Raw genomic sequence first — 22,341 nt, forward strand, 5'->3', positions numbered from 1 at the left:
TTTCACATCCAATGTTACTTTTGATATTAATGATTTACAAAGTAAAATCCTTAACTTGAATAAGTAGACTGAAGCATTTCAGTCCTCTTTAAAAGCTTAGGCAGAATTCCAGCAAGGTTTAGAGAGCCTTAACCCTTGGACCTACTTCAAATAGCACCTCAATGTCTTTTTTGTAACTATGGGATTAATATTATGTTTTTGTTTTTTGTTCATAGTCTGCAAAATCAGCTGGACCACGAAATGGCAATTGAGAGCTGCACAACCTGCAATTACCTTTATTCGAATAATGAAAAAACAAAAAGGGGGAGATGTTACAGGCCAAAAGAATGTGGGTTGTGACCAACTCAGTATACCACTGGAGGCCATATGAGCAAACAGAAAACTGTTCTCATGAAAGCAGGATGTTGGAAAACTAACAACTGTGTCTGCCACCAGAAGGGGTGCTGAGGGCAGTCATGCCCCAAGCGCAGTGTTCCTTGTGATTATCTACAGGAACATCTGAAGCTTGTTGTACAAAGAAAGCAATTATGTGTACCTGTGATAAATCAAGCAGTTGACCAACCATTACCTCTCCCTCCCTGCTCTTTCTACCTAATACGAATGGCTGTAGAAGCTCAGGGCCCTTGCTCACTAGAAGCAAGGAGCCCCCTGACCCCTTCTTCCAAAAATTCTCTTTTTGTCTTTGTCTTCATTTCTGCATTCGTCCCCCTTCGTTCACTCCCATAACAACCGACAGCAACATGAGCCACCATCACACCCGGCAATGTTTACTTAAAAATTACATTTTACTTTGCTTTGTCTCACGTTACACTTATGTCAACATCTTCTCATCTTTCCAGAGTTTCACTAGTAACTGCCTGTTGAAAGCTGGCAGTCTCAAACTTCAAGCATGATTCTGCAAGCCAAAGCTGAATTAGAAAATGCAAAGCTTAAGAAAATCTTGGGCTAAATAAAGTAATATTATAAATTTTAGTTTCTCCATTAAAGAATGAATAGGACTTACAATTTTCGTCCTCTATAACATCCAAGGAATTTTTTCATTGCGTCAAAATGTTTTTAAAACTGAGTCACATAGTCACACCTATATAGGTGTCCACTGGCAATGGCTAATTCCTTGTGCCCTCTAGTATTAATAAGTCTCTGATGCTAATCTCTAAAAGCACTAAAGATATTCAAAGAGGGCCAGGAACTGTGGCTCATGCCTGTAAACCAAGCACTTTGTGAGGCCAAGGCAAGAGGATCCCTTGAGCCCAGGAGTTCGAGACCAACCTGGGCAATACAGTGAGACCCTGTCTCTGTCAAAAAAAAAAAAAAAATCATAAAATTAAAAAAAAGAAAGTATTCAAAGAGCTTTTCACTGAAGATAGCTAACAATTGTCACCCTTTATCACTTCTGCTATAATTTTCATAATATACATGCCCTAACACAGTGACTCATAGTTGCCTTAATCAACTCTTCATCTAATTCTCACCTTCTTCTGTTTTCATTGTAGCAATTTTATCATTTGCATTACAAACATTTAGTATGCTGTCAATTTTTTAAAATAAAAAATAGGTTGGTGGGCATGGTGGCTCACACCTGTAATCTAAGCACTTTGGGAGGCCGGGGTGAGTGGATCACTTGAGGCCAGGAGTTCAAGACCAGCTTGGCCAACATAATAAAACCCTGTCTCTACAAAAAATACAAAAATTAGCCACGTGTGGTGCATGCTTGTAATCCCAGCTACTAGGGAGGCTGAGACATGATAATCGCTTGAACCTGGGAGGCAGAGGTTGCAGTGAGCTGAGATTGTGCCACTGCACTCCAGCCTGGGCAACACAGCAAGACTCTGTCTCAAAAAAAAAAAAAAAGGGGCTGGGCACAGTGGCTTACGCCTGCAATCCTAGCACTTTAGGAGGCTGAGGCAATTGCATCACTTGAACCCAAAAGTTTGAGACCAGCCTGGGCAACGTGGCGAAACTCCGTCTCTACAAAAAAGTTTAAAAATTAGCCAGGCATGGTGGTGCATGCGTGTAGTCCCAGCTACTCAGGAGACTGAGGTGGGAGGATCACCTGAGTTTGGGGAGGTTGAGGCTGCAGTGAGGGGTGATGGTTCACTGCACTACAGCATGGGTGACACAGTGAGACCCTGTCTCAAAAATAAGTAAAATAATTAAAAAATATATTTAGTATTGTCAATAGTATTGTCAGTAGTTCCCAATTTAGCATCGGGAAAAAAAATGCTAAGTAAAATAGCTTTGTGGGCCCATGGTGGCTCACGCCTGTAATCCCAGCACTCTGGGAGGCTAAGGTGGGCGGATCAGAGGTCAGGAGTTAGAGACCAGCCTGACTAACATGGCGAAACCCCGTCTCTACTAAAAATACAAAATTTAGCCACACGTGGTGGCACACCTGTAATCCCAGCTACTCAGGAGGCTGAAGCAGGAGAATCACTTGAACCCAGGAAGCGGAGATTGCAGTAAGCCGAGATCACGCCACTTCACTCCAGCCTGGGTAATAGAGCAAGACTCTGTCTCCAAAAATTATTTTATGTATTTATTTGTTTTGAGACTGAGTCTCGCCCTATTGCCCAGGCTAGAGTGCAGTGGTGTGATCTCAGTTTACTGTAACCTCTGCCTCCTGGGTGCAAGCATTACTTGCACAATGCCAACAAATGCCAACAAATAAGGTAAATTAATTTCAGTGACTTCTAATTGCTGAAGGGAAATTAAAATATAATCATGGTGAAGTAACTTTTTCTTTTTGACAGGATCTTGCTATATTGCCCAGGCTGGCCTCAGACTGCTGGGCTCAAGAGATCCATCAGCCTCAGCCACCTGAGTAGCTGAGATTACAGGTATGCACCACCACACCTGGCTCTGAAAGAATTTTTTTTTCTTTTCTTTTTTTTTTTTTTTTGAGATGCAGTCTCGCTCTTTCACCCAGGCTGGAGTGCAGTGGCATGATCTCAGCTCACTGCAAGCTCTGCCTCCCGGGTTCACGCCATTCTCCTGGCTCAGCCTCCTGAGTAGATGGGAGGGACTACAGGCGCCCAGCACCTCGCCCAGCTAGTTTTTTTTTGTATTTTTTAGTAGAGATGGGGTTTCACCGTGTTAGCCAGGATGGTCTCGATCTCCTGACCTCGTGATCCGCCCGTCTTGGCCTCCCAAAGTGCTGGGATTACAGGCTTGAGCCACCGCGCCCGGCCAAGAATTTTCTAAAGAGATGATATTTGAGTTGGGTTCTGAATAATTCAGCTAAGCAAAGATCTGGGCAGTTTTCCAAGAGAAAAAAACAATAGTAATAAGCACAAAGGCCCTGAAACGGAAATAGACTTGGCATTTTCAAGGGACTGAAGATCAAATGACAGGTACAAGATGAGATCAGAAGTAAGGTGTAGGATCTTGGAAGCCAAATAAAGATTTTGGATTTTATTCTGAGTATAAAATATAGCCATTGGTACAGGGGGTGGCAGTTATATTATCTGATTTATGATTTTATCTTACTCTGGCTGCTATGTAGAAAGATGAATTGTATCAAGAAGAGAGGCAGAAAACTAGTAAACCATTGGAGTTCAGATAAGAGATGTTAGTGGCTTTGACTAAGGTTGTGGCAGTACAAATTATAAGAAGAGATCAGATCTGGGATATATTTTGGAGGTACAGCCAATACGTCACTGTGACGGCCTGGCTATGAAGGGGAAGGAAAAGAGAAAACAAAAGTGACATCTGGTTTGGGGGCAAAGCAACTAATGATATAAATTGAGATAGAAAAGGTTTATAGTAAGGGAATGAGGGGTGGGAAAGAGCAGATTGGGAGTAAATATTAGTTGGATATAGATTCACTGGCTGGAATAAAGAGATCCAGTGGTTTAAACCAGATTAAAAGTTCTCTTTCACGTAACAAAAATATAAGCAGTCTAGAGCTAAAATGTATGCTTCAGGTATTCAGAACCTACACTCTTTTCTATTACTGCTCCCCCAACCCTAGAGCAGTGCTTCTCAAACTGGTTGTGCATGGTCCACCCAATGCTGCACTTCTTTGCAGGGTCAAAGATAGTTCACCACCACATCCATGGGGTTAATGTTCCAGCTAGAGGAGGATGAGGAGGGGAGGGAGATATGGAGGGTCTGCCTCATTATTTAAATGTTTTGTCATAGAAGCAATGTGTTTGTCATAGAAGCTGTACATATCCTTTCCATTTCTTATCCCCTTAGCCAGAAGTTAGTCACAAGACAATACCCAAAGGAGGCTGCACAATGTAGTCTTCATTTGGGACAATATCTTCGCAGCAAAATTTGGGGATTCTTTTACTAGAGAAAGAACATATGTGGCTCATGGGGTCAGCTGAAAGTCACTGCCACAGATGAAACTCAGTAATTCAGCTTTTGGCTGTGATGATTTTGAGATGCCTGCTAGGCAGCCAAGTGGAGATCTTTAGTAGAGAGTTGGAAATGTGTGGAGCTAAGGTTTCATCATAAAAGGAAATATAAACTAAGAGCCAATCAGTGCCAGGCATGGTGTCTCATGCCTGTAATCCCAACACTTTGGGAGGCCACAGCAAGCAGACGGCTTGAGTCCAACAGTTTGAGACCAGGCTGGCCAACATGGAGAAACCTCGTCTCTACTAAATGCAAAAATTAGCCGGGATGCCTGTAATCCCAGCTACTCAGGTGGCTGAGGCACAAGAATTGCTTGAACCTGGGAGACAGAGGTTGCAGTAAGCTGAAATGGCGCCACTGCACTCTAGCCTGGGAGACAGAACAAGACCCTGTCTCAGAAAAAAAAAAAAAAAAGGCCAACTAAATGTAGATGGTATTTGAATCTTTGGGACTAGGTAAAATCACTTAGGGAGAGAGTGAAGATACAGAAAAGAAGTCACAGGACTGGGACTTAGGGTGATGCAATACTTAGAGCTCTGGTAGAGGAAGAGGAGCCAACAAAGTAGACTGAGAAGCAGCAACCAGTGAAAGAAGAAAATGTCTTCGAAGCCCAGAAAAGAAAGCAAATCTCCGAGAGCAGGGGTTCAACATCAAATGCTGCTAGGTCAAATCGTGGGGACGGAAAATTGAACATTTTGGCAGAAATTATTAGTGGGTGAACTTAATAAAATGTGTTGGTGGAGTGATGGGCATGAAAATCCACCAGGATAGTTAATGAAAGAAATCAGGATAAGGAAGGAAAGAAAGTACAAGTAATGGGAAGTTTTACAATGAAAAGGAGCAGAGAAATGGAGGTAGTCTCTTGAGTGAGATATGGGTCTAGGGTGAGGGAACAGCTTTTTATTGTTGTTGTTTGAGACAAGGTCTTGCTCTGTCACCCAGGCTAGAGTGCAGTGGGGGCATCATAGCTCATTGCAGCCTCAAACTCCTTGGCTCAAATGAACCTCCTGCCTCAGCCTCCCAACTAGCTGGGATCACAGGTGCACACCACCATGCCAAACTAATTCTTTTTTCTTTTTTTTTGTAGATATGGAGGTCTCAGTATGTTACCCAGGCTAGTCTGGAACTCCGAGGCTCAAGTGATCCTTCCAACTCAACCTCCCAAATTATTGAGATTACAGGCAATCTCTGAATATTCTCTTCATCAAAACCTGGCATCTCCTATCAGCACTGATGCTCCCACTGCCCTCTCAAAGGGGAGCTATTTTTTTTTTCCCCAAATGCTATACAAAGAATGTAGAGGTAGCATAAGCATTATCTGTTACTTATTTTGGCTGCCAGGCTGCTATTCTTCTGTCTTCCCTAAAACTCTCCAACTTGTTTGGAGCTCATGCTGGCAGAGTATTCCACATGATATCCTATCTTTCAGTGGTCCACTGTGTATACCTCTGTATCAGTCTTCCTCATTCCTTGAAGATTTTAGCACTGAACTCTGCCTCTCTTTTCAATACTCTTCCTGTTGTGACTCTTGGTGATATCAATATCTAAGTAGGTAATACTTCCAATACTCGGTCCCCTGACCTATCCTCCAATAATCTTGTTTTCCATACAACTGCAGCATCCACTCCCACTGGCTTACCTTAGGCCCATAATTTCTTTTTTGCTTGTATACTTTTTTTTTTTTTTTTTTTTAAATATAGAGACAGGGGTCTCACTGTGTTTCCCAGGCTGGTCTCGGACTCCTGGCCTAAAGCAATCCTTCCGCCTTGGCCTCCCAAAGTGCTGGAATTACAGGTGTGAGCCACTGCAAATGGTCTTGCTTGTATACCTCTACCAGAATTTTTAAAAACTACATACTGCCTCACACAATTCTTTACCTTTCTAGCAGTGCAATGCAAAGCAATCTTGATGCTGTCCATTAACAAGTATTCATATATGTCCCTCCCACTTTAATCATTTGCTCAACTAATCAAACCATTGGTGCCATTTAATTCTGCTTTATCTCTATTTGGCAAAAACAAACATCAGACAAGGGAAACTAAACTCTGATTTGTACCTTTTCACCTAAACTAACTTGGCTCTATCTGTAAACAAATCTTTGGGTAAAGCCACTAGTGACAGCAATGTCACAATGCAGAAACAACAAGATATTTTATAAGACTTGCAGACAAAACTAGAGAACTCAAAGCATAAAGATAACTACAATCCCAGCTGCTATCCAGAGTGTCTAAATCAGTGTGATTAAACAGCTTGGAAATTTGGGAAAATGGGTCTGAGTTCTGCCAAAGCTTCTCACATTTTAAGTTGGCATTTAATATGTTTCCAGGTGTAGGTTTAATATCCTTGACAAAAATAGAAAATATTAAAGATTGCATAAGATGAAGTGGGAAAAATGGTTCATTATAAGGTCTGATATACCAAAGCTGAACTGATTTATTGAATAAATCTTGTAAATTTTATAAGTTGCTTTTAAAAGAATCAAATTCGCTGATTTACATGGCATCTTCTGTTGGAATTCAGAACTTCTCATACATATTAAATGGGTGGCAAGATAGATTTGAGGATTCTTGATTCATCATTATAGGGGACTTACCCAAAACTCAAATGTAGTTTATCTCTTTGTTCGGCACTCAGGAGAATTTTACCCTTGGTAATGGATCACTGTATGAGTCAATTTTCATGCTGCTGATAAAGACATACCTGGGCAATTTACAAAAGAAAGAGGTTTATTGTCCGGTGTGGTGGCTCACGCCTTTAATCCCAACACTTTGGGAGGCCGAGGTGGATGGATCACGAGGTCAGGAGATTGAGACCATCCTGGCTAACATGGTGAAAACCCATCTCTACTAAAAAACCAAAAAAACCAAAAAAATAGCCAAGTGTGGTGACAGGTGCCTATAGTCCCAGCTATGCGGGAGGCTGAGGCAGGAGAATGGCGGGAACCTGGGAGGCAGAGGTTGCAGTGAGCCGAGATCATGCCATTGCACTCCAGCCTGGGCAACAGAGCGAGACTCTGTCTCCAAAAAAAAAAAAGAAAAGAAAGAGGTTTATTGGACTTACAGTTCCACGTGGCTAGGGAGGCCTCACAATCCTGGTGGAAGGTGAAAAGCATGTCTCACATGGCGACAGACAAGAGAAGAGAGAAGTAACTCCCATTTTTAAAACCGTCGGATCTTGTAAGACTTATCCACTAACATGAGAACAGCACGGGAAAGACTCATCCCCCATGATTCTTTTTTTTTTGAGACTAAGTTTCACTTTGACGCCGAGGCTGGAGTGCAGTGGTGTGATCTGGGCTCACTGCAACCTCCACCTCCAGGTTCGAGTGATTCTCATGCCTCAGCCTCCCAAGTAGCTGGGATTACAGGTGCCCGCCACCGCGCCTGGCTAGTTTTTGTATTTTTAGTATAGATGGGGTTTCACCACATTGGCTAGGCTGGTCTCAACTGCTGATCGCAAGAGATCTCCTGCCCTGGCCTCCCAGTGTGCTGGGATTACAGGTATGAGCAACCGCGTCCAGCCCACGATTCAATTACCAGGTCCCTCCCAAGACACATGGGTTATGGGAGCTATAAGACTTGGGTGGGGACACAGAGCCAAACAATATCATTCCATCCCAGCCCCTCCCAAATCTCATGTCTTCACATTTCAAAAGCAATCATGCCTTCCCAATAGTCCTCCGAAGTCTTAACTCATTTCGGCATTAACTCAAAAGTCCACAGTCCAAAGTCTCATCTGAGACAAGACAAATCCCTTCTGCCTATGAGCCTGTAAAATCAAAAGCAAGTTATTTACTTCCTAAATACAATGGTGGTATAAGCATTGGGTAAATACAGCCATTCCAAATGGGAGAAATTGGCCAAAACAAAGGGACTACAGGACTCATGCAAGTCTGAAATCCAGCAGGGCAGTCAAATCTTAAAGCTTCAAAATGATCTCCTCTGACTCCATGTCTCACATCCAGGTCACACTGATGCAAGAGGTGGATTCCCATGGTCTTGGGCAGCTCCACTCCTGTGGCTTTGCAGGGTAAAGCCTCCCTCTGGGCTGCTTTCATAGGCTGGCATTGAGTGTCTGCAGCTTTTCCAGGCATACGGTGCAAGCTGTTGGTGGATCTACCATTCTGTGGTCTGGAGGACGGTGGTGCTCTTCTCACAGATCCACCAGGCAGTGCCCCAGTGGTGACTTTGTGTGGGGGCTCTGACCCCACATTTCCCTTCTGGCACTGCTCTAGCAGAGGTTCTCCATGAAGGCCCCACCCCTACAGCAAACTTCTGCCTGGGAATCCAGGAATTTCCATGTATCTTCTGAAATCTAGGTGGAGGCTCCCAAACCCCAATTCTTGACTTCTATGTACTCGCAGGCTCAATACCACATGGAAGATGCCAAGGTTTGGGGCTTCCACCCCCTGACGCAACAGCCCAAGCTCTATGTTGGCCCCTTTCAGTCACTGCTGGAGCAGTGGAGACACAGGGCACCAAGTCCCTAGGCTGCACACAGCATGGGGACCCTGGGCCTGGCCCATAAAACCACTTTTTCCTCCTAGGCCTCTGGATCTGTGATGGGAGGGGCTGCCATGAAGACCTCTGACATGTCCGGGAGGTATTTTCCCCATTGTCTTGGGTACTAGCATTCGGCTCCTTGGTACTTACGCAAATTTTTGCAGCCAGCTTGAATTTCCTCTCGGAAAATGGGATGCTCTTTTCTATCGCATTGTCAAGCTGCAAATTTCTCAAACTTTTATGCTCTGCTTCCCTTATAAAACTGATAAAACTGAATGCCTTTTTTTTGTGAGATGGAGTCTCAGTCTGTTGCCCAAGTTGCAGTCAGTGGCATGATTTCGGCTCACTGGAACCTCCACCTCCTGGGTTCAGGCGATTCTCCTGCCTCAGCCTCCCAAGCAGCTGGGACTACAGGCGCACACCACCATGCCTAGCTAATTTTTGTATTTCTAGTAGAGACAGGGTTTCACCATATTGGCCAGGCTGTTCTCGAACTCCTGACCTCTTGATCCACCCTCCACAACACCCAAGTCACCTCTTGAATGCTTTGCTGCTTAGAAATGTCTTCCGCTGGCCAACATAGCAAAACCCTGTCTCTACTAAAAATACCAAAAATTAGTCGGGCATGGTGGCGGATGCCTGTAATCCCAGCTACTCGGGAGGCTGAGGCAGGAGAATTGCTTGAACCCAGTGAGCCGAGATCCCACCACTGCACTCCACCCCAGGCAACAGTGCAAGACTCCATCTCAAAAAAAAAAAAAAAAAAAGAAGAAAGAAATATCTTCCTCCAGATACCCTAAATCATCTCCCTCAGGTTCAAAGTCCCACAAATCTCTAGGGCAGGGGCAAAACGCCACCAGTCTCTTTGCTAAAACATAACAAGAGTCACCTTTGCTCCAGTTCCCAACAAGTTCCTCATCTCCATCTGAAACCACCTCAGACTGGATCTTATGTTCATATCACTATCAGCATTTTTGTCAAAGCCATTCAACAAGTCTCTTGGAAGTTCCAAACTTTTCCACATTTTCCTGTCTTCTTCTGAGTCCTCCAAACTGTTCCAATGTTTGCCTGCTACCCAGTTCTGAAGTCACTTTCACATTTTCAGGTATCTTTTCAGCAACACCCTACTCTACTGGTACCAATTTACTGTATTAGTCCATTTCCATGCTGCTGATGGACATACCCAAGACTGGGCAATTTACAAAAGAAAGAGGTTTATTTGGACTTACAGTTCCACATGGCTGGGGAAGACTCACAATCATAGTGAGGGCAAGGAAAAGCAAGTCACATCTTACATGGATGGCAGCAGGCAAAGAGACAGAGCTTGTGCAGAGGAACTCCTTTTTTTTTTTTTTTTTGAGGCAAAGTCTTTCTCTGTTGCCCAGGCTGGAGTGCAGTGGTGCAATCTTGGCTCACTGCAACCTCCTTCTCCCAGGTTCAAGCAATTCGCTCTGCCTCAGCCTCCCTAGTAGTTCAGATTACAGGTGCCCACCACCATGCCCAGCCAGAACTCTTTTTAAAACCATCAGATCTCATGAGACTTATTCACTATCACAATAACAGCACAGGAAAGTCTTGCCCCCATGATTCAATTACCTTCCACTGGGTTTCAAGATGACATGTGGGTGGGGACACAGCCAAACCATATCACAGCTACTCTGAAAGCTGAGCTGGAGGGTCACTTCGGCCTGGGAGGTTGAGGTTGCAGTGAGCCGTGTTCATGCCAATGCATTCCAAACTGGGTGACAAAGCGAGACCCTGAGAAAGAAAGAAAAAGAAAAGAAAATAAAAGAGAGAAAGAGAGAGAGAGAAAGAGAGAAAGGAAAGACAGAAAGACAGAAAGAGAGAGAGAGAGAGAGAGAGAGAGAAAGAAAGAAAGAAAGAAAGAAAGAAAGAAAGAAAGAAAGAAAGAAAGAAAGAAAGAAAGAAAGAAAAGAGAAGAGAAGAGGAGAGGGGAGGAAAGGAGAGGGGAGGGGAAGGGAGGGAAAGGCTTACGTTTTACCCAAACAAAACCTTATTATGATTGATATGGTTTGGCTCTGTGTCCCCACCCAAATCTCATCTTGTAGGTTCCATAATTCCTACATGTTGTGGGAGGGACGATAACTAAATCATGGGGGCAGGTCTTTCCTGTGCTGTTCTTGTGATAGTGAATAGATGGTTTTAAAAATGGGAGTTTCCCTGCACAAGTTCTCTCTTCTCTTGTCTGCCGCCATGTGAGACATGCCTTTCATCTTCCTCCATGATTGTGAGGCTTCCCCAGCCATGTGGAACTGTAAGTCCAATAAACCTCTTTCTTTTGTAAATTTCCTACTCTTGGGTATGTCTTTATTAGCAGCATGAAAAAGAACTAACACAGTAAATTGGTACCAGTAGAGTGGGGCACTGCTAAAAAGATATCCAAAAATATGGAAGCAACTTTGGAACTGGATTAATAGCCAGATGTTGTAACAGTTTGGAGGGCTCAGAAGAAGACAGGAAAATGTAGGAAAGTTTGGAACTCCCTAGAGGCTTGTTGAATGGCTTTGACAAAAATGCTGATAATTATATGGACAACGAAATCCAGTCAGGTGGTCTCAGATGGAGATGAGGAACTTGTTGGGAACTGGAGCAAAGGTGACTCTTGTTATGTTTTAGCAAAGAGACTGGTAGCATTTTGCCCCTGCCCTAGAGATTTGTGAAACTTTGAACTTGAGAGAGATGGTTTAGGGTATCTGACGGAAGAAATTTCTAAGCAGCAAAGCATTCAAGAGGTGACTTGGATGCTGTTAAAGGCATTCAGTTTTTAAGGGAAACAAAACATGAAAGTTTGGAAAATTTGCAGCCTGACAACATGACATAAAAGAAAATCCCATTTTCTGAGGAGAAATTCAAGCTGGCTGTAGAAATTTGCATAAGTGAAAGGATCTGAATGTTCATCACCAAGACAGTGGGGAAAATGGGTATGTCAGAGATCTTCGTGGCAGCTCCTCCCATCACAGGCCTGGAGGTTTAGGAAGAAAAAATGGTTTTGTGGGCTGGGCCCAGGGTCCCTCTGCTATGTGCAGTCTAGGGACTTGGTGCCTTGTGTCCCAGCTGTTCCAGCTGTAACGAAAAGGGGCTGAGGTATAGCTTGGGCTGTTGCTTCAGAGGGTGGAAGCCCCAAGCGTTGTCAGCTTCCACTTGGTGTTGAGCCTGTAGGTGCACAGTAGTCAATAATTCAAGTTTGCAAGTCTCTACCTAATTGATATAAAAAGCAGATAAACAGACCAGGCATGGTGGCTCATGCCTGTAATCCCAACACTTTGGGAGGACGAGGCGGGTGGATCACCTGAAGTCAGGAGTTTGAGACCAGTCTGGCCAACATGGCAAAAACCCCCTCTCTACTAAAAACACAAAAATTAGCATGATGTGGTGGTGCACACTTGTAGTCCCAGCTATCTGGGAGGCCTAGGCAGGAGAATCTTTTGAACCTGGGAGATGGAGGTTGCAGTGAGCTGAGATTGCACCATTGCATTCCAGCCTGGGTGACAGAGCGAGACTGTCTCAAGGAAAAAAACAACAACAAAAACAAAACAAAACAAAAAACAGATAAACAGAGAAAAGTTGAACTGCCATTAGAGGAAGATGGGGAGATGTGGGGACCCAGAGCCTTGTCTTTAACTTCCTACTAATTCTCTATCCTCACAGATTTCTTACACACTACCAGAGGATTTAGGGCTCCATGAAACATGATTTGAAAATAACTAGCCTACCTTGGCAGTTCTCAAAGTTTGTGGTATCAAGACCCCTTGGCATGTTTAAAAATTGAAGAGTCAAACAAATTTTTTTCATGTGGATTGTAACTATTGGTATTTACCATATTAAATATGAAAACTGATTATATATAAAAGATTATTTCCTTAAAATTGACAATAAGCCCATTACATGTTAACATAAATAGCATATTTTAATGAAAAATTACTATATTTTAAAAACAAAAAATAAGATTGGCATTGTTTTACATTTTTGTAATCTCTAATATCTGACTTAAAAAACAGCTTAATTCTATCTGCTTTGATAGCACATTATAGTCTCCACAAAACTTTATTGCACACTTGTGAGAGAAAAAGAGTTAAAAAAGCAAGCAACACATGAAAACGTTTTGACCTCATGGATCCCAGAAAGAACCATGGAGATTGTCTACAGTCCCCAGCTCACATTTGGAGAACCGCTGTCCTAAATCCAAAGGTCCATTCTAGCTGGCACTGATAATTGATTTAATTTCTGAAATCCTATTAACCATTTTGAAGAGTCTGATTCTACCAAAATACTAAAAAAAAAAAAAGAAAAAAAAAAATGTGAGGTGAATACTAAATAGAAAAATGTTGAATTCAAAATGAAGGGACTAATCATAGATAAGTGGTTTTTATTACAAAGCAAATTGTATTAGGTAACTTAAATCTACATATGTCCCAAGTTCAAAAAGATGCCCTACTATAGCACTTATGTACTGCAATTACTTTATATATCTCTTCTACCCAACCTGTCAGCTTTGCAAGAAGGCAATGAGTCTTTCTTGTTTGGTTATTTTTTTGAGACGGAGTCTCGTTCTGTTCCCCAGGCTGGAAGGCAGTAGTGCGATCTCGGCTCACTGCAACCTCCAGCCCCCGAGTTCAAGCAATTCTCATGCCTTAGCCTCCTGAGTAGCTGGGATTACAGGTGCCCACCACCTTGCCCGGCTAACTTTTTGTATTTTTAGTAGAGGCGGGGGGCGGGGGGGGGGGCAGGGTTTCACCATGTTGGCCAGGCTGGTCTGGAACTCCTGACCTCAGGTGATTCACCTGCTATGGCCTCCCAAAGTGCTGGGATTACAGGCGTAAACCACCGTGCCCGGCCAAAGGAATTGAGTCTTAATCCCTTTTGTATCTTCAGCCTTTAGGATAACGTCTGACACACAACAGGCATTAAATATTTGTTGGATGAATGAACTGAACTGCATAGAATGTAGAAAGCCTACATATTACTGGCCAAGCACCGTGGCTCACACCTGTAATCCCAGCACTTTGGGAGGCCGAGGCGGGCGAATCACCTGAGGTCAGGAGTTTGAGACCAGCCTGGTCAACATGGCAAAACCCCGTCTCTATTAAAAATACAAAAATTAGCCGGGCATGGTTGTGGGAGCCTGTCGTCCCAGCTACTCGGGGAGCTGAGGCAGGAGAAATCGCTTGAATCCGGGAGGAGGAGGTTGCGGTGAGCGGAGATCGCGCCACTGCACTCCAGCCTGGGCTTCCAGAGGGAGACTCCGTCTCAAAACAAACAACAAGCAAGCCTACATATCCTGCCACGTGTGCTACAATCCACAGCAAACTGTTTCATCCACATTCAACGACTTTCTTGAAGTCGCCTTCATGATCCTATCAAGAAAACCGTGATTTATATGGTATTTTAATGTGCCTTTATAAATTACTAATCATTTTCTTCATGATGTATGTTAAAATGGCTTACGTCACCTGATGTAATCCTTAATGAGGGAAATAAAAGGCCATGACTATGCCTGGCTTTTTTTTCTTATATCTTAGATTTGAGGTTTAGTTAAAAAGACCTCGAAGCGGCGAAAGAAAGGAACAGAGCTGCCCTCCATATTAAAAATGAGCAGGCTCCATAGGTGAATTGTACTCTTCCTCACGCACGGCACTTACATGTTGCATACTCTCTGCTCCACAGCATGCACAGACATCCCAAATCCCGGATTGGGACTGAGAACATCTCTGCAAAGAGCAACGGGAGGGCGTGGGGGTCCCGCCTCTCCCGCCAGGGACCAGGGAGTGGACACTCACTGGTCCAGTCATGAGGAACTCAGCATCCTCCTGACGGAAGGCGCCTCTTTCCCAGAAGCGATGGGTCTGGAGGAATCTGACTAAACCTTGGGTTGCCGGCCCGGAGGGCGTGGTTGACCCAGGGGCCTCGAGGTTGTAGGCGAGGATAATCCGCCGCCGGGACAGACCTGCAGAGTCCAGGGGACCGAAACCCGAGGGCGGCGCTCCAGGGTGCTGAGGCGACCGGAAAGGCGGCCAGGATCTTCCGGGCGCCCGGCCCACCCACCACCCACCAGCCGCGCAGCCCTGAAGCCTGGCAGACGCGGACCGCACGCGGCCTTTGCTTCGGCCAGGACAGGGCGGCGGGGAGACGGCTGCTAGACAACAAGTCTTGACCCCTCCGCTACCCACGACTGCCGGGTAGGCGAGCAAAGGGCCTACACCTCCGGTTGCCCCAGTCCTCTGGTCCAGCGGACACGCCACGCACGCAGTCCCGCCCAGCGCCGCTCGCGGTAGGGGCGGAGCGGCTGAGCTGGCCCAAGCGGATTTGCCTAGCTCGGTCAGGGGCGGGGCAGGCCCTCCCCGCCAGGACCAGCCCCCGTCTCGCCGCCCCTGGGCCCTGTAGGAAATAGGGACCCGGCCCTGGGCCTTGTGGAGTGGGATGGGGAGCTAGGAAGCGGCTGAGGGCAGAGTCCAGGAGGGCCTGGCTGCGGGGGAATGAAGCCTCCGCCTTCTCAGGCAGAAGCCTTTAAATACGGGCTGAGGCCCGGGACTCAGGAGTGTAGCGCGTGGCAGCCTGAGGGAGGGGCGTTCGCCGAGAGGGAGCTCAGACGGAGCTGGGCGCGGGTGGAGAAGCTGCGGCAGCGCGGCCCGTAGGAAGGTGCTGTCCGAAAGATCGGGATAAGAGCGGTCCCTGCGCTTGCTGCTGGGAAGTGGGTAAGCGCCGCTCCCAGGCTGGCCCCGCCGCCCGTGCGGGATGATCCAGGTCTGGGCGGGATGTGGAGGGAGCGGGGCTGGGGTGTGCGCTGCTCCCGGTTGCTCGCTGCGCTGGGTCCCGGGCTTCCCGACTCACGACCTTCGTCTCTTTGGGCTTTAGGGCGGGAACCGCATTTTGAAACTGCTGTCCTGGGGATGGGGTAGCCTGGGCTTCTTATTCAAGACTCGTGAGTCTTCCAGCCCCTTCTCTTTCTGCTTTTACCCACTTTCCTGACTTGGATGAGATTTCCCTGCCGCCTCCAAAGCCGAACGCCCACCACAGGAAGCGGTTCTCTCGTTGGGGACCACATTTTGGCCGCAGAATCGTAGTCTTTTGTTTGTGTTTAAGAGTCTGCTCACCTGAGGGGCTCCTGCTTTTCTCATGCCGCCTCTCTTAAGAAACCAAATAGAAACGAAGCCAGAAAGCCCTCTTGAGAGCAAAATCCTGAGACTATCGTGATATGTATCTGGGATGTCCTGGAATCCATTGTTGGACCTCCACACCATAGAATTACTCTGTTTGATGTCGGGGAAGGCCTTTCCTGGGTGTCTCGGGAGACCATGTTTGTGTGAGATCTTGAAAAATTATACGTCCTATAAATATACAGGAAGATAACTTAGTAGGGTTATGAATTCTAGTGTGGAGAAAAGAGGGGTTCGCTGGTAGGGATCTATTCATGGGCATACAGAGCAGTAGCTATCGACAGTCCTCAAAGACACAGTGAGCCTTTGATTTTCTTCAAATCCCCTAAGAAATGGAGAACAGTAGTCTTTCTTCAGGGGGATTCTGGAAATCAAAGAGCTGACTGTCTGCTCTGAGATGTGCTTGTTAGTGGCCAGGATCCAGTTTAAGGTAAGGGGTAGACAACCCTGGTTGAAAAGATCTCATTTCTTCTCCCATTGCCGTACTCGTTTTTCTAACAAAATCTATTAACTGGATAAGCATAATCCATCTTCCTTCTTGTTTACTTCCACAGCTTTACATGATAACCCTTAGACATAAAATTAGTACCGGCTTTCTTACTGATTAAATATTTTTCTCTGTTCAGGCATCTTTTACTGTTTAATTTCTGGAAATGATTAAAATGTTTGAAGCTGATGTATCCAACTATAATGCCTATCGTTAGCTCCTGGGTACCTATGCAAAGTATGCTGTAGAGAGCTGGGGCTAGAAGGATTATTTTCTGTTTAGATTGTAGTAGGGCATTTGTTATTTGTTAGTGACCCCTTCTGGGTTGGAGTGTTTATTTGAATTTATGAAATTTTACATGAAGAGTGGTTTTGGAATGGTTTGGTTTGTTGTGACTCTCCCAAAATACAGAGGTAAAAACTCATTTCAAAATAACCCATTTAATGAGGAGACACTCTCATGTCTCTGACAGCAGAATAAGAGTGCCAGAGGGTACATAAAAGTAGAAATAGCAAATGGGGCTGGGCGCGGTGGCTCACACCTGTAATCCCAGCGCTTTGGGAGGCTGAGGTGGGTGGATCACCTGAGATCAGGAGTTCGAGACCAGCCTGGCCAATATGGTGAAACCCCATTTCTACTAAAAATATAAAAACTAGCCAGGCATGGTGGTGGGTGCCTGTAATCCCAGCTACTTAGGAGACTAAGGCAGGGGAATTGCTTGAACCCAAGAGATGGAGGTTGCAGTGAGTCAACACGGTGCCACTGCACTCCAGCCTTGTGACAGAGTGAGACTCCGTCTCAAAAAAATAAAAATAAAAAAGAGAAAATGGAATTGGAAGACATCTGTGTCATGCGAGATGTGTCACTAACACTATGTCAAACTCCATGTTAAAGCTTATTGAAGATTTTATTGAAACTTCCAAGTGACCATTTATTTGGACTTGCACAGATCATACATCAGCCTCTTCATTGATTTTCCCATTGTCATCTATAAGCCGTATTTCATGGGAAATAGCAAGGTGAGAATACCCCAAATAAAGCTTGTGTAAAACATATCCAGTTCTATGATACAGGTTCACCGGCCATCAGTAGTCTACCCCAACTGATGTATGTAAAGCAAGTTGAAATGTGGTCTCACAATCAAGGCAGATAAGAAGTAACTCCGGGGAAACATGCTGAAGTTCTTTAGGTAACTCAGGAAAAGAACTTGGCCAGGTGTGATGGCTCATGCCTGTAATCCCAGTACTTTGGGAGGCTGAGGCAGGTGGATCAGCTGAGGTCAGGAGCTTGAGACCAGCCTGGACAACATGGTGAAACCCTGTCTCTACCAAAAAATACAAAAATTAGCTGGGCATAGTGGCGGACACCTGTAGTCCCAGTTACTTGGGAGGCTAGGTGGGAGAATCGATTGAACCTGGGAGGCGGAGGCTGCAGTGAGCCCAGCTTGTGCCATTGCACTCCAGCCTGGGCAACAGAGTGAGACCTTGTGTCAAAAAAAAAAAAAAAAAAAAAAAAAGAACCTGATAGTATTCTGGTCAATTACTGCAAAAATACTATGATCGGTAATCTGAACTAAAGCTGTTTACACAGACGTCTTCATCTCAAAAAGAGAGGCCTGTGTGGAGAGTTACTCATTCATTCAATTAATAATCATTGAGAGTCTGCTATTCTAGGAGTCAAGGATACAGCAGGGAGCAGCAGCAATCACTGTTAGCCTGGCTGTGCCTTACTAAACTTTGAACTCCTTAAGTCCGGGAACTAGAACGAGTAGACACTGATTCTCATTTAATAAATGTGTTAGCAGAACCTGTCCTGGTTGAGATTAAGGGTAAAGGCTACCCTAATAACTTTTGGGCTAGGAGATTAAATGGTAACCCTAAAAGATCCTCTGGTCCAACATTACTTTGAGATTCTACTTTTTAGGTATTCTAGATATACTGGGTTTAATTAAGTGAAAAAAACCAGGTGTTAATAGTATGTATGGTATTCTATTGCCTTTAGAAAGACAAAATTATTAGAATATATGTATATGTACTTGTAGCTGGGAGGATGTACAAGAAAACGGGTTGCTTGTGTGGAAGCAAAGTAGGGGATAGCAAAGTAGATAAGGAAGGGGTTGGAGTGAAACTTCTCATGTATACCTTGTTACAAAAGATTTAATTTTGAACCATATGAACATTATCTACTCAGAATAAATAATTCTTTTTTTTTTTTTTTGGAGATGGGGTTTCATGCTTGTTGCCCAGGCTGGAGTGCAACATGGCACGATCTCAGCTTACTGCAACCTCCGCCTCCTGGGTTCAAGCGATTCTCCTGCCTCAACCTCCCAAGTAGCTGGCATTACAGACAGGTGCCACCATGCCCCACTAATTTTGTATTTTTAGTAGAGATGGGGTTTTGCCATGTTGATCATCCTGCTCTTGAACCCCCGACCTCAGGTGATCCACCCTCCTCAGCCTCCCAAAGTGCTGGGATTACAGGCGTGAGCCACCATGCCCGGCCAGAATAAATAATTTTTAAAAATTTATTTCATATGGCTAAGAATATTCTTTTATTTAATTAAATCATATTCAAAATTCTGTCCATTTTTACTATTTTACCAAAATTCTATTTCTTTTCATTGTTTTTTAAAAATCATGAGGGACCTGGCACAGTGGCTTATGCCTGTCATCGTAACACTTTGTGAGGCTGAGGCAGGCAGATTGCTTGAGCTCAGGAGTTCCAGACCAGCCTGGGCTACATGGCAAAGCTCTTCTCTACTAAAAATACAAAAATTAACCTGGTGTGGTGGCATGCACCTGTAGTCCCAGCTACTTGGCGGGCTGAGGCACGAGAATCACTTAAACCCAGGAGGTGGAGGTTGTAATAAGCCGAGATGATGCCACTGCACTCCAACCTGTGTGACAAAGTGAGATTCTGTCTCAAAAAAAATAAATACCAGGGTGGCTCATGCCTGTAATCCCAGTACTTTTGGAGGCTGAGGCGGGCGGATCACGAGGTCAAGAAATCGAGACCATCCTGACCAACATGGTGAAACCCCAACTCTACAAAAAATATAAAAATTAGCTGGGCGTGGTAGCGTGTGCCTGTAGTACCAGCTACTCGGTAGGCTGAGGCAGGAGAATCGCTTGAACCCAGGAGACGGAGGTTGCAGTGAACTGAGATTACATCATTGTACTCTAGCCTGGCGACAGAGTAAGACTCTGTCTCATTAAAAAAAAAAAAAAAAAAAAAAAAGTCATGAGGGATCAGACTCCATGAGTTGATATCTGTACCACTAAAGATCAATGTATAAGCCAGATTAGTGGTTTATTAACACAGGCTACAAACAGTCCAGGATACTTACATGGATTAGTCAGCTCGTTTTCTTCTAGTAGGGAAATCTATCCAGAGAACTAAATGAAAATTTAGAATATTGTTTAATACAGATTCAAACCAAAAGGAATTGGATAATCTTAAGTATATGATTTGTCTTTTTTCATAATAGGGATATTCTTCTTGCCAGGCATTCAAATTAGGCCAGCCTTCCAGAGTGCGTTCTCTGATCCATACAGGAGTACACTAAAAATTCTTAAACTCTGTGGTTACCATTTTCCTTTTCTTTGGAATCTGAATGGGTTAGATTAGATGATGTCTGAGGTCTTGGCAAGGCAAAACCATTCTTTGCTTCTAAGAATCTGATCAGTTTGACAGTTCTCCTTATAACAGATAAATGAGCATAGTTATGTATAAATCAGTTCCTTGCCATGTTGATTAGTGTGAATCAGTTCACCTAATGCTTTTGAAAATCTATCAAAATCTGTGTAACCCACTTTTCTGCTGGCACTGGAAAGAAAAAAAATCTGCGTAACAGCTTTGGTAATTACAGAAATTACATTTTCTTTAACCACCTTGTGGTTTCTGATTAAAGTTGAAATGGAGTTTAAGATTATTGCCTAGTACCTAAAAGTAAACTTTGAAAGCCAAAGTAGTGTGTAGGGCATATAATCTCAGAGGCCAATTCTGGACTGTGGAACTAATCTTATTCCATATCATTGTAATCTAAACCTGTTATAAACACATCTTTGTACACTAGCATTTATTTAAGCAGAAATTGTACAATTATGTTCATCCTGGAACTTTCTGTCAGCAATCAAGGTTGTCCTAGTGTGTTATAGCTCTAAGGAATGTTTTGCTTTGATTCTTTACTTTCTAAATATTAGGTCATTATAATCTTTGTGGCTCCCTTTCAGTAATATCAGTTACTGTGATTATTTCCATATGTTTCATGCTAGTGCAGCTGAGAACAGGCTAGGTCATCCAATTGGAATGTTATTTTTTAAATCACTATTTTCATAATTCCTTAGAGTGAATCTAGGAAATCTTTCCAGATATCTGTCACCTTGACAGTTTTTATAAAGTAATGAGTGTACAATATGATTTCTTTAAATTTTCTGTTTTCAATACTAGAACAGTCTTACTTTTTTCCTTCTAGTACAATCATGTTTGAAATTAAGAAGATCTGTTGCATCGGTGCAGGCTATGTTGGAGGACCCACCTGTAGTGTCATTGCTCATATGTGTCCTGAAATCAGGGTAACGGTTGTTGATGTCAATGAATCAAGAATCAATGCATGGAATTCACCTACACTTCCTATTTATGAGGTAAGCTTATTAAACAACTCTGTGTTTTTATGCTCTTTGTTTTTTTACTTTCTTTATTAAATAATTTATATGCACTATTAATATAAAATCTATAACCGTAACTGATAAGAAATTAAATGAAAAAAATCTGGATACAAAACATATGGACATTAAAACACATTACTTTGGGTAATGTGGGTAGGAAAAATGACCAGAAAGAAGTCTATCAGAATGGTTGTATTAGTGCAGTGAGATTATGGCTAATTTTTTCTCTTCACTGCTTTCATTTTTTTTTTTTTTTTTTAGACAGAGTCTCGCTCTGGCGCCCAGGCTGGAGTTCAATGATGCAATCTTAGCTCACAGCAACACCCACCTCACAGGTTCAAGCAGTTCTCCTGCCTCAGCCTCCTGAGTAGCTGGGATTACAGGAGCCCACCACCACACCTAGCTAATTTTTGTATTTTTAGTAGAGATGGGGTTTCACCATGTTGGCTGGGCTGGTCTTGAACTCCTGAACTCAGGTGATCCACCCACCTCAGCCTCTCGAAGTGCTGGGATTACAGGTGTGAGCCACTGCACCTGGCCTTCTTCCCTATTTTCCAATCTTGTCTGTTAGTATCATTACCATATTATAATAAAGTTAAAAAGTGGTATCCTGTAAAAATAAAATAAATAAAACTTTTATAATATTAATATAAGTTTAATATATTTTTGGATTATTATACTAACATCACATAAACCTTAGATGGATAAATGGCATCTTTCATATTTAGAGTTTGGTGCCACAAATCTTTTTAACTGGAATTTCAAAATTTTTGTGAATTTACACAATTTAGAAAAATATGCTGCTAACTATTTTACTGAGCTATCTGGTTTCCTTTTTTTAATTTTTGATATTTCACTGTAAAAAGAGTTCATCATATTATGCTTTTGAAACTCAACAGGAAAGCATTTGAAAATTTGATGGTAGCATTTTCTAGCTAATATTAATATGTTTGTTTTTTTCCCCAAGAAAAGCTTGGTTATTTTTTGTTTGTTTTTTGAGACAGAGTTTCGCTCTTGTTGCCCAGGCTGGAGTGCAGTGGCCCGATCCTGGCTCACTGCAACACCTGCCTTCTGGGTTCAAGCGATTCTCTTGCTTCAACCTCGTTAGTAACTGGAATTATAGGTGCCCACCACCACTCCCAGCTAAT

The 22,341-nt window shown here is 43.7% G+C and overlaps 2 protein-coding genes across 5 annotated transcripts in view; one reads left to right on the top strand and one right to left on the bottom strand.

The window, feature by feature from the left end:
• Positions 1-10,211: 10,211 nt before the first annotated feature.
• On the bottom strand, positions 10,212-15,927 carry LOC140710517 (uncharacterized). Its single transcript, XM_073012397.1, has 4 exons — positions 15,840-15,927; positions 15,457-15,731; positions 14,525-15,289; positions 10,212-10,622 (listed from the first exon to the last, which is right to left on the bottom strand). Exons 1-4 carry the CDS (start codon positions 15,925-15,927, stop codon positions 10,518-10,520), a joined length of 1,233 nt encoding a protein of 410 aa, XP_072868498.1. The 3' UTR covers positions 10,212-10,517.
• The window catches only part of UGDH (UDP-glucose 6-dehydrogenase), a 28,445-nt gene continuing 21,068 nt past the window's right edge, over positions 14,965-22,341 (top strand). The window contains exons 1-3 of one of the 4 annotated variants that reach the window (XM_008017609.3): positions 15,256-15,577; positions 17,421-17,545; positions 21,001-21,169. In XM_008017609.3, the coding sequence (XP_008015800.1) occupies positions 21,008-21,169 (162 nt within the window). In that variant the 5' untranslated portion in view covers positions 15,256-15,577; positions 17,421-17,545; positions 21,001-21,007. Of the gene's footprint in view, positions 15,062-15,225; positions 15,578-17,420; positions 17,546-21,000; positions 21,170-22,341 lie in introns of those variants that run through there. The other 3 variants (XM_008017610.3, XM_008017611.3, XM_008017608.3) reach the window with 3 other exon arrangements.

This window comes from Chlorocebus sabaeus, chromosome 27 (assembly GCF_047675955.1).
Source record: "Chlorocebus sabaeus isolate Y175 chromosome 27, mChlSab1.0.hap1, whole genome shotgun sequence".
Lineage (NCBI taxonomy): Eukaryota > Metazoa > Chordata > Mammalia > Primates > Cercopithecidae > Chlorocebus > Chlorocebus sabaeus.

What these genes read in the sequence shown, in the direction of transcription:
- LOC140710517 (XM_073012397.1), bottom strand. Translation starts at nt 15,927, where the DNA reads ATGTGGTCCCCAACGAGAGAACCGCTTCCTGTGGTGGGCGTTCGGCTT. An exon ending in TCCGTCTGAGCTCCCTCTCG is followed by an intron (nt 15,290 to 15,456) that starts GCGAACGCCCCT and finishes CCACTCCACAAG; the next exon opens with GCCCAGGGCCGGGTCCCTAT. An exon ending in GAGCAGAGAGTATGCAACAT is followed by an intron (nt 10,623 to 14,524) that starts GTAAGTGCCGTG and finishes TTTCTTTCTCAG; the next exon opens with GGTCTCGCTTTGTCACCCAG.